The sequence below is a fragment of the Gopherus evgoodei genome, chromosome 23, assembly GCF_007399415.2.
Source record: "Gopherus evgoodei ecotype Sinaloan lineage chromosome 23, rGopEvg1_v1.p, whole genome shotgun sequence".
NCBI classification, from domain to species: domain Eukaryota; kingdom Metazoa; phylum Chordata; order Testudines; family Testudinidae; genus Gopherus; species Gopherus evgoodei.
In genome coordinates this window covers 11923276-11935313 of record NC_044344.1, presented here as the reverse complement: position 1 = coordinate 11935313, position 12038 = coordinate 11923276, and the positions used below count along the sequence as shown (strand labels likewise).

General features: G+C 54.2%; 1 protein-coding gene across 1 annotated transcript in view; it reads right to left on the bottom strand.

Moving 5' to 3' along the window:
• LOC115639230 (alpha-2-macroglobulin-like protein 1) overlaps positions 1–12038 on the bottom strand; it is an 86979-nt gene that overhangs the window by 40826 nt on the left and 34115 nt on the right. The window contains exons 16-18 of the mRNA XM_030541716.1: positions 9974–10123; positions 8868–9059; positions 2942–3065 (exon numbers count right to left, since the gene is read on the bottom strand). Of these exons, the coding sequence (XP_030397576.1) occupies positions 2942–3065; positions 8868–9059; positions 9974–10123 (466 nt within the window). The remainder of the gene's footprint in view (positions 1–2941; positions 3066–8867; positions 9060–9973; positions 10124–12038) is intronic.

Here is a 12038-nt window from a genome sequence, read left to right as displayed (position 1 = left end):
GGGGAATGATTAGAAACAATTTTAGCTGTTATGTATGTGGGGAGTGGGCACACATAGCAGCACAGTGTCCCAGCACCAAGGAGCCTAGGCAATGCAACTTGGGGGATTGGGAGGTCCTGTGCTCCCGTATCTACCCTGCGCGCATTGCATTAGCCCCACATAACATAACCAGGCTAGTGAGGATAAATGGAGCAGAGACTACAGTGCGTGTGGACTCGGGGAGTGCTATCACCCTTATATTGGGTAAGCTGGTAAAAAGTAGTCAGCTGCTACAAGCCAAACGCGTAGCAGTGACGTGTGTGCATGGGGCCGTGAGTCATTATCACACCATCCCGGTAACTATCTCCATTGCCTTCTAGAAGGATCTTAATTGGCCCCAGGTGTCTTGATTAACCTGGAGCAACTGCCATTTGGTTACCAGGGTACCAGGGATTTGTTTAGCCTGGGGCTAACATACCTGTTCCTCACTACTTTACTTTAGCCATCTGGCCTTGCCCCATCACAACCCTTATAAAGTTTCCAGCTGATTCCAAGCTGGAAGGGGTTGCAAGTGCTTTGGAGAATAGGATTATAATTCAAAATGATCTGGACAAACTGGAGACATGGTCTGAAGTAAATGGGATGAAATTCAATAAGAACAAATGCAAAGTACTCCACTTAGGAAGGAACAATCAGTTGCACACACACAAAATGGGAAATGACTGCCTAGGAAGGAGCACTGCGGAAAGGGATGTGGGGGAGGTCATAGTGGACCACAAGCTAAATATGAGTCAACAGTGTAACACTGTTCCAAAAAAAGTGAACATCATTCTGGGATGCACTAGCAGGAGTGTTGAAAACAAGACACAAGAAGTAATTCTGCTCTATTCCGCGCTGATTAGGCCTCAGCTGGAGTATTGTGTTCAGTTCTGTGCGCCACATTTCAGGAAAGAGATGGAGAAATTGGAGAAAGTCCAGAGAAGAGCAACAAAAATGATTACAGGTCTAGGAAACATGACCTATGAGGGAATATTGAAAAAATTGGGTTTGTTTAGTCTGGAGAAGAGAAGACTGAGAGGGGACATGATAACAGTTTTCAAGTACTGTGGCAGAGCTCTGACCTTGCCCCTGTGGGTCCTGCACTTCTAGGCGGTTATTGCTAGCCTCAGTGGCTCACTGTGCCCCTCCACGTAGCCCTTCTCTCTCTAGGGCGAAGATCACAGTCTGCTGAGCCCTTTTCATCATAGGCCAGCAGGGAGGTTGGTGAGAGAACTCCCACAGCCTCTGTTGTCCCTGGGGGCTTATTTCAAAACAGTTTAGCCTCCTGTCCTGACAGGGGCCTGACTCTCCCTCCCTGGAGATGTTCCTGTAGTGGTGGGTTGGGGAGAACCCAGGCCTGCCCTCTACTCTGGGTTCCGGCCCAGGGACCCTAATGGTAGCAGCTGTTGGCAGCCAACCTTTCACTGCCAGAGTTGCTACATTTCCCTGGGACACTTCCCCACAGTTCTCTGCTTCTCCCTTACCTTAGGGCTCCCTTACCGATGGTTTGAGGGTGTCTTCATTAACCAGCCCTTCAGCCACACTTCCTCTCCTCTGGCTCCCTGGCTCTCCTCTGCCTGACTGGAGTAAGCCCTTTTTATAGTATCATTGGGGCTTTAATTAGAGTCAGGTGGTCACATTAGCTTAATGGCCTCACCTGATTCTTTGCAGGTTAATTAGAGTCAGGTGCTCTCATTAGCCTGGAGCAGCCCCTGCTCTGGTCAGTCAGGGAATAGAAAACTGTTAATCCAGAGGCCAGTATATCTGCCTTCTGCTATTCTGCTGTACCCAACTGGCCTGGGTCTATCATAGTACATAAAAGGTTGTTACAAGGAGGAGGGAGAAAAATTGTTCTTCTTAACCTCTGAGGATAGGACAAGAAGCAATGGGCTTTAATTGCAGTAGGGGAGGTTTAGGTTGGACATTAGGAAAAACTTTGTAACTGTCAGGGTGGTTAAGCACTGGAATAAATTGCCTAGGGAGGTTGTGGAATCTCCATCACTGGAGACTTTTGAGAGCAGGTTCAACAAACACCTGTCAGAAATGGTCTAGATAATCCTTAATCCTGCCATGAGTGTAGGGGACTGGCCTAGATGACCTCTCGAGGTCCCTTCCAGTCCTATGATTCAGCACATGGGCAGAAGCCAGGGAGTCCTGAGCTCAGTCACAGCTCTGCCCTGAGCAGCATTAAGGGTACATTGCACTCCCAGAGCCCTTCACAAAGAGCCGCTAGTCAGGCAGGTTAAATCATTAGCCACACTGAACAGCTGAGAGATAGAGACCTAGAGACGCTCAGTGTGTTTCTACTGCAACCACTGAGCATGAGTGGGCTTTGCAGGATCCCATGTGATCGCTTCCATAACACCCAGCTTGACTCTCAGATCCCAGGGCAGCACGTGGGTCTGGAGCTGGAAAAACCATTGATCTCCCTGTGAAGCGAATATGTCTGGGCTAGAGTCACTGAGAGACAGGCAAGGAGTCAGGCAATGCCACGGTCATCACCACTTGGCACTGTGTGATTAGCATGTGTATTGGGGTGGTGCTCGCAGGAGGCTGGGTACGTCCCTCCAGAGGCAGCTGCAGGCCCTGCCTCAAAGAGCCTCCATCCAAAGGGGGAGGAGCAGAGGTGAATTGGAAGGGTCAGATGATCATGTGTGCCCACTGTGATCACTGAGAACCCTCCCACCCTGGCCCCACCGAGAACAATAGAGAATCCCCACCCCTACGCCATGGAGAATAATGAAGAAACCCCCACCCCCGGCCTCTTTGAGAACAATGGAACTGCCAAGGGCAATGTCAGAACCAGGATCAGAACCCAGGTCCCCGTTCCGATCTATGAGCTCACAGGGCCGTCTCCCCTCAGAGGGCAGAGAGGGCATTTGGAGTTGCTGATCAGGAGGGATGGAAGTGCCCAGTCACTGACCTGGTGAGGACAATGCGGGGCCCCGCCAGACAGCCAAGGGTAGGACAGCACGACGTGTTAAAGAGCGTTTATGTTCACAGGGCTTCTTGGTGTTGGTGTTGGTGAGTATTTTCAAAGCCGCATCCTGGGTGAGAAGGAAGACAGAGGAAAAAGCGTCAGGAGCTGCTAAAATAGGGGATTGTGGCATCATACTTTGGCCTGTCTTCTCTCCGACCTAAGCTGGAAGCAACAAGAACGCTGGGAGGACAAAGACTTCAGCTGAGGAGACTGGTCCCAGGCTTAAAAGGGGAAGAACTGTAACCGTAACTGTTGCCAACTCTGTCCTCATATCTACTCTAGCGACACCATCATAGGACCCAACCACATCAGCCAGACCATCAGGGGTTCATTCACCTGCACATCTACCAATGTGATATATGCCATCATGTGCCAGCAATGCCCCTCTGCCATGTACATTGGCCAGACTGGACAGTTTCTACGTAAAATAAATGGACACAAATCTGACATCAGGAATGGTAACATACAAAAGCCAGAAGGAGAACACTTCAGTCTCCCTGGACATTCAGTAACAGATTTAAAAGTAGCCATCCTTCAACAAAAAACTTCAGAAACAGACTTCAAAGAGATACTGCAGCGCTGCAATTCATTTGCACATTTAACACCATGAATTTGGGCTTGAATAGGAACTGAGAGTGGCTGGCTCACTACAAAAGCAACTTTCCCTCTCTTGGTATTGACACCTTCTCATCAATTATTGGGAATGGACCACACCCACCCTGATTGAATTGGCTCTGTCAACACCGGTTCTCCACTTGTGAGGTGTGACATTATTAATATAATCTGGGACCATACAGAACATGGTTGTAACCAAGGTCATATAAGGGGGTCTAAGGGTGTCTAAGATCCGGTTATGTGTTGCTGGTTGTGATTATGCTGTCTGCCTGTCTGTATGTATCATTTTGTAGTTGAAGTTATGAGTATTGGCTCTATACTGTCTGTACTTCAAATTTGTGCTGTGCTTCTGGGTGACACCCCAGACAAGTTGGTGTTAGCTCTGCCTAGCCTGCTTGATGGCCCATTAAGTACCATCAGCTTCACAACTGACCCATTGAGAGAAGGCAGATACATCCTGTAACTCAACAAAGTAGGCAGGGACTTGTCCCAGTGACACCAGACTCCATTTTGCTGTAATTTTCCACAGTAAGAACAAAGAGGCTCTTACACCTGGAAAAAACCCCATAAAAGGCTGATGCCTCATCTCCATTTTGTCTTCAATCCTGCTTCTTACCTCTGGAGGAACTTTGCTACAAACTGAAACTATGCACAAAGGACATTCACCCATCCCAGCGGGGGATGTACTCCAGAGACTTGATTTAAGCCTGCAGTTTACTCCATCACTGCTACAAGCCTGAACTAAGAACTTTGCCATTACTGTATGTAATTGATTCCATTTAACCAACTCTAGCTCTCATCTATGTCTTCTTCCTTTTACGAATAAACTTTTAGATTTTAGATTCTAAAGGATTGGCAACAGCGTGATTTGTGGGTAAGATCTGATATGTAGATTGACCTAGGTCTGGGGCTTGATTCTTTGGGATTGAGAGAACCTTTTTCTTTTATTGGGGTGTTGGTTTTCATGACCATTCATCCCCAGGATGAGTGGAACTGGTGGTGATACTGGAAAACTGGTTTCTAAGTAAATTGTTTGTGGGACTTGTGGTTAGCCAGTGGGGTGAAACCAAAGTCCTCTTTGTCTGGCTGGTTTGGTTTGCCTTAGAGGTGGAAAAACCCCAGCCTTGGGCTGTAACTGCCCTGTTTAAGCAATTGGTCCTGAATTGGCACTCTCAGTTGGGTCCTGCCAAAACCACGTCGTCACAAGAGGTAACTGCTTTCTCTTCATGTGTCAGTATAATAATGCCTGCATCTGTCATTTTCACTCCATGCATCTGAGGAAGTGGGCTGTTTACCCACAAAAGCTTATGCCCAAATAAATCTATTAGTCTTTAAGGTGCCACCGGACTCCTTCTTGGTTTTGTGGATACAGACTTATACTGCCACCCCTCTGATACTTGTAACCTCTAGTGGGGTGAGAAAACTGCTTGGTCTAAATACTCCTAGTGTAATAAGGTTTAAGATTTAGACTGTGCACTTACCTTTTATTTTCTTTGGTAACTATCTGTTAGTCTGCAAATCACTATCTTTCTGTAGTTAATAAATCTGTTATATTTTACATAAAACAGGGTGTTTTGGTTGAAGTCTTGGGAAATCTCAGCTGAGGTTACAAAGGCTGGAGTGTCCCCTCTCCACATCGAGGGAGGGGCAGGCTGGGTAATAAACTTACCCTGGTCAGAAGCCTGACCAGGGTAAGATGGTCCAGTTCCAGGGTGCAAGGTGGGGGGCTTGGAAGATTGGCTGGTGCCGTTCTCTGTGTGATTCGTATGCAGCTCTGGGAGCATTCATACAATGTAGCTGCATGGGGGTTCCACATGCTGTTGTGCGGAGTGATCACAGTGCCTGGAGAGGTTTGCTGCTTGTCGCTAGCAAAGTGGCGTGAGAGACAGCCCAGGCTGGAGAGTGAAGGGGGCACAGCAGTATCCCAGTTCCAGGTTGTACCCGGGGATCCCATCACACAGAGCTGTGCCTGCCACAGGAGGAGAGGGGCACGTGAACCTCAAAGTGTTAAGTCTACCTCAGTCCAGCTCTGAGGTGCCTGCTTGCATTCTCCTAACCAGGTGCTGGAGGCTTTGTTGGGGGGAGGGATAGCTTGGTGGTTTGAGCATTGGTCTGCTAAACCCAGGGTTGTGAGTTCAAACCTTGAGGAGGCCCCTTAGGGATCCGGGACAAAAATCAGTACTTAGTCCCCCTAGTGAAGGCAGGGGGCTGGACTTGATGACCTTTCAAGGTCTCTTCCAGTTCCAGGAGATTGGAGATATACCTATCATATATGTGTATATATATAAAAAATTCCCTATGCTCATTTTCTTGGCAACCCCCTGCAGGAACAGCAGCATCTGCACATGGCTCTTTGTGACATACTGGGAATGTTAATGTTTTCTCCAAATACAGTGTTGGTGCCTCAGTGTCCCCCATGCAGTTCTTAAGTATCTAAGTGGAGGGATAAGGGTGTACATTGCTGCAGAGCAAAGAGCAAGTGTACATAAATGCCTGACACTCTGTCTCCTAGCCAGGGGTGGCTCTAGGCATTTTACCACCCCAAGCATGGCAGGCAGGCTGCCTTCGTCGGCTTGCTTGCGGAGGGTCTGCTGGTCTCATGGCTTCAGCGGACCTCCTGCAGGAGAGCCTATGGGAGGTCCGCCAAAGCCACGGGACCAGCAGACCCTCCCACAGGCATGCCATCAAAGGCAGCCTGCCTGCCGCCCTCGCGGCCACCAGCAGAGCGCCCCCAGTGGCTTGTTGCCTCAAGCACGCGCTTGGCGTGCTGGTGCCTGGAGCCGTCCCTGCTCCTAGCAACTGATGGCCTGGGCCTGTCCTCTGCAAGGTACAAACTGAAGGTGTGGGAGACAAAGAGGTCAGGTGACCTCCTGGCCCGGGAAAGGAACTGAGCAGAGAGGAGGGGCTGGAGGGGTTTTCAGTCTGGAGCTAGCTGGGGATGAGGCGTGAAGTGCAGATGTGGGGGTCTGGCTCACTGACCCCCAAAATGGACCTGGCCGAGGGGTCCGGTTTTCTGTACTTACAAGCTCTGTTTCAGACTGTGTTCCTGTCATCGAATAAACCTCTGTTTTACTGGCTGGCTGAGAGTCACATCTGACTGCAAAGTGGGGGTGCAGGACCCTGTGACTTCCCCAGGACCCCGCTGGGGTGGGCTCACTGTGGGACATGCATGGAGGGGCAGAGGATGCTGAATGCTCCAAGGAGAGACCCAGGAGGTGAAGCTGTGTGAGCTTCTTGCCCTGGAGACAGTCTGCTTCAAGGGAGAGGAGGCTCCCCAAAGTCCTGACTGGCTTTGTGGGGAGCAGTTCCAGAGCATCGCCCGGGGACTCTGTGACACTCTTACAGCCCCTGAAAATGTCACCCACAACCCCAAATTTCAGTCTCAGGCAAAACTGCCAAATGGAGCCACTGCAAAGCGGAGGCAACGGGTGCAACCCGCAGCCTCTGTAACCTGCCCCGGGTGGGGCCTGAACTCACAGCCCGTTGGAGATTCACGGGCCACAGGACGTCCCCTGGCGCCTCTCGGTCGACACCAGACTGCCTGCAAACCCGCTGGCTCCACGGAGCCCCAGCCTGGCTGCACATGTGCTTCCCACTCTCTGGGCCTCTGTTCAGGTCACCACCCCATCAGAGCAAAAGCATGATGAGAACCGGGTGGTCATGTAAACCCATTTCATGAGGGAGGCTGAATCTTGGCCCCCCCTGCTCAAATGACCCCACATGTGGCCCACTAGCCCCACTCTGCCCTGCCATGAGGCACAGCAAATCTCAGGCCAGGCTGTGGATGTCAGAGCACTCAGACACTCCTCTTTAAACAGCCAGAGACACTCAACCTCTGCTCGAGCAGAGCTGCTGCCCCCCTGCAATGTGCAGCATCCGCCCATGGGGCTGGATGTGCTCCCCAGCTACCCTTGCAGCAGCATCTGTACGGGGCTGCAGGCAGGGGGAGGGCGGGTCCCGGCCCATTCCACTATGGCCGTCTGACTTGGCTCCCAGGCCCTGGGGAGGCTGCCAGCACTCAGAGCAGCCCCAGCTGGGACAGAGTCCCTGTCTCCTGACTCCCAGCCCCTGAGGGTTTTGGGAGGACGTCGTCTGTCCCTCCCTCGGGCAGGGCAAGATACCATCCCCCCCAACCCCGCCTCACCCATTCCCCCACCCCCTTCTTGCCCCATCTGCACCCATCCCCCACTCCTTCCTTATCCCCTCCCCACTCATCCTCCCACCCTTTCCTTACCCCCTCTGCATCCATCCCCCACCCCCTTCTTGCCCCATCTGCACCCATCCCCCACTCCTTCCTTATCCCCTCCCCACTCATCCTCCCACCCTTTCCTTACCCCCCCTGCATCCATTCCCCACCCCCTCCTTGCTCCCTCTGCACCCATCCCCCATCTCTTCCTTACCCCCTCCTCACCCATCTCCCACTCCTTCTGCACCCCTCTGCACCTATCCTCCACCCCTTCCTTACCCCCTCCGCACCCATCCCCCACCTCCCTTGTCTCCTCTGCACCCCCCGCCCCCCGCACATTTCACTCAGGTGACTTCCTCTTTCTCCAGGCTGCCTGGGACGAGCAGGGGAGCACTGGGAGCACCAGAGGCACCATCTCCGGGAGCTCCGTTCCCACACCCGGTGCCACCGCAGGTCCTGCTGGCCAGAGGAGCCATTTCAGGAAAATCCTGCTCTGCCCCTGTGGCCCCGGCTGGAGCAGGCTCAGTCGCTCTGTGGCGAAGGCGCACGCAGGCCAGTCGGCCCGTAGGAGGGGATGGAGCAGGCACGGTGCAGAGGGATTCCTCGACGAATAATGCTGCCAAACTCCAAGCCTCTGCTGGGCATGTGGGTCCTGTCATTCCCAGGAGTTTCCCATGCAGCCAAATGGGGGCTGCATGTCATGGGGAAAGCAAAGGGCACCTCCCTGACCCCAGGGCGACCTCCCGGGAAGTGCCAGAGAACCGTAACTGGAGGTGGCGCTGCCCGCCCCGCAGGCAATATCCCTGTGCCCAGGAGTGGAGAGGGATGGGGCATTCCTGCTCCCTGGATACGCCAGGGATCTGTCCCAGGGGCTGGGCCGTGTTTGAAGGTGGCTGGGGAGGTGTATCCCAAGCCTGAGTTTGCTAGGAGCATCCCTGGGGATTCATTAGAACAGGCCAGACCGTTTGGCAGGATTCAGCCCTGGATGCCAGCAGCTCTGGGCACATCTGAGCCAGTTTAGTCCTTTCAGGCTAGAGGAATGTGAGGCCTGGCCAGACCCAACCCTACCTTAAACAGGCTGTAGGCATCAGTCAGTGTGGGAGTCCAGCTGCTAATCGCTCTGCGACACCTCCACCTGGGACCTAAGCCGTGGCAGTGGTGAACTATTAGTCTCTGAATAACCCGCTGATCACATGACTCCGGCTCTCGCACTGCATTGGGATAGTCTCCTTGGGGAAAATACGGGAGCAGGTTATAGACCTAAGGACAAACACAGACAACATCAGCCATGAAACCAAGACACGAGCTACCCCAGAGCCAGCTCCTGCCCCTCCGCCCACTAATACATCACCCCACAAACCTCCGCTGTCGCCCCAGCCTCATCTCTAGCCTGGACACCTCCCCACACCCTGCTCAGCACTTATCCTCATCCCCCATGTGGGCGTCTGTCCCTGCACCTCCCCCCCCCCCCGCAGCCCTAGGAGAGGGACTCACGATTCCCAACGCCCTGGGAGAACCTGGGGCAGGAGGAGGGCAGCTGCCCCTTATTAACACGGGGCAGCAAATGGCTCATAGCGCCCATCCCCCCGCTCTGTTCAGATCACAGAGGGGCCGCATCGGGGGCTGGCTCACAGGGACACCTGACTCAGCCCCAGCCCATCGAGTCCCATCTCCTGCTGCCCCACAGGGCTTGAGAGGCTCCACTTGTCATGTGCAGAGCCCATGAGCCCCTGGACAGGAGGCGCCAGTGACGGGCCGAATGCAATTCCATATCGTCACCTGGGCAGGGACAATCCCCACAATGCACCTGGCCAGTTGTCTGCTGCTGTACATGGGGGGCAGGGAATTTTCCTGCCCCCGCCCCTGGGGACCAGCTCTGCCCTGGAGAGTGAGCTCCAGTTACCCAGGCCATTATCTCAGCTCAGAGCTCCATGTTCCCAGCCGGAGCTGGGGAGAGGGGTGCCGGGGGGGCACAGCAAGGGCTGATGGGAGAACAGGCAAGGCAAGCGGGGACCCCCCAGAGTTAGGGGGTGACAAGTGCCATTGGAGCAGCCCTCAGACCGGGAGAGGTGGCCTGGAGGGGTGTCCCCCAGCGGCCGTGCATCACCCTCCCTGTAAGGGGGGAGGACTCATGAGGAGGGGCCGGGCGAGCGGCCGAGCTGCACTGGACTCACCGTATCGACGCTGAGCTCGGCCTGGGGCTTCATGAGCAGCACGCTCTGATCCACAGCGCGGACGGCGCACAGGGACCCAGGGGCAGCCTGCAGCCGCAGCTGGAGCTCTGAGCCCGGCAGGGCCCGGTCCTGCGAGAAGGCCAGCTTCACCTGGCGAGGCACAGAGCGTCACAGGGGAGGGGGAGAGGCCCCCGGGGCAGGAGGAGGCAGGCCCGGGCATTGGGGGGAGCAGGCACCGAGTGTCACTCCGGCCCCGGGCCCCACTGGCTGAAGGGCTGGGGCTTTGGGAGTCGGTGCTGGGGGTGGGGGGTCGAGGCAGCCCAGGCTCACTCAGCGCTCCCGTGGGACGGCTCAGGGAGCTGCAGTTATTCACAGACACCCCATGGAGGGATGGAGGGAGGGTTAGGAGGTGCAGGGGGGTAGGGATACGACAGGATCACTAGCCCCACCGATAAAACTCATTAGTCAGACCCCTGAAGCCCTGGGATGCAGTCTGTCCTCTGGCTTCTCCGCTCCCCCTACCTCTGCCCCTTCCAATACCAAGCAGATGCCAGTTGCCAGGGGGGCACTGAAACGCCGCCAGGTAACAGTACCCTGCCTCCTGGGCTGGGGGCTGGGGTGGGGGCAGAAGGGTCTCACTTGTGCCCCAGTCGACTGGAGGGGCAGCGGCCCCTTAGAAGCCCTCTAGAGAAATATGGCCAGCTGGCCACCCTGCAAGCCTCCAGAGGGGGAGGGGGCTCAGACCATCATATCCTGCCCCCCGCCCCCAAAATCTCCCCAGCTGAGCAGGGGCAGGCGCGGGTTGGAGGATGGGCAGGGGGTAGGGTTGAGGTGGCAGAAGTTCTAGGGGCTGGGGGAGCAAGTGGCTGTGGAGACTGGGGAGTGGGGAGGGCTCAGGGTGGCAGGGGAGGGGCCGGGGTGGGGCCGGGTCCTGGTCAATGGGATGGGAGGGACAGAAGCAGGAGCTCTGGGGAGCTGGGAACAGGGAGGCGAGGGGAGGGGCAGGCAGGCAGCAGGTACCTGCTGGGCCCAGAGTGAGAGGCTGAGTCCGCGGGGGAAGCAGGGTGGGCTGGGGGAGGCAGGAAGGGTCTGGGGGAGCAGTTACTTGCTGGGACCAGGGAGAGCGGAATGGGGGGAGGGAAGGGCAGGCACCTGCTCCTCCATTGTGTGGGGGCCGGAGCTCTTCCCGTCACCACGGGAATGCCTGCAGGCGGGGGCAAAATGGCTAGTGAGCAATTCACCAGAGCTGGCACTGCTGCAACCACCCTGGTGCTGCTGTAAGGCCGGGAAGGGAGGGGTGTCATAAACAGATAGTTAAGGGTTAATGTCTCTTTTACCTGTAAAGGGTAAACAAACAGGGACCCAAACACCTGACCAGAGGACCAATCAGGAAACAAGATACTTTCAAATCTGGGTGGAGGGAAGCCTTTGTTTGTGGGTTTTGGGTTTGTGGGTTGTTCTCTCTGGGTCCTGGACAGGACTAGAGGTGCAACCAGGTTTCTGCCAATGTCCCTGCTACAGTCTCTTATCTATTCAGAATAGTAAGTAAGTACCAAAGGCGATTATAGTCTTTTAACTTGTTTTTCTTATTTGCAGATATGTACTTGCTGGAAGTAGCTTAAATTGTGTTTCTGCGGGAGAAACCTTCTTTCTATTGTCTATAAGCTATAAAAACCCTGTATATTTACCATCCTGATTACAGAGACAAGTTTTATGTTTTTTCTTCTTTTATTAAAGTTTTCCTCTTTTTTTTAGAATCTAATTGATTTTTTGGTTATCTTTTGTAAAACTCCAGGGAAGGGAGTCTGCACTCACCACGGAATTGGTGGGAGAAAGGAAAGGGAGGAGGGAAGAAAAACCTGCTCTCTGCGTTTATCTCTGTATCTCTCTCTGGGGAAGAAAGGAGGGGGAAGGGGTGATTCAAGCAGTTGAATCACGGTGGTCTCCTAGTGTACCCAGGGCGGGAAAGAGCTGGGAGGAAGAAAGGAGGGGGGAAGGGAAATGGTTTATTCCCCTTTGTTGTGAGACTCAGGGAATCTGGGTCTTGGGGATCCCCAGGGAAGGG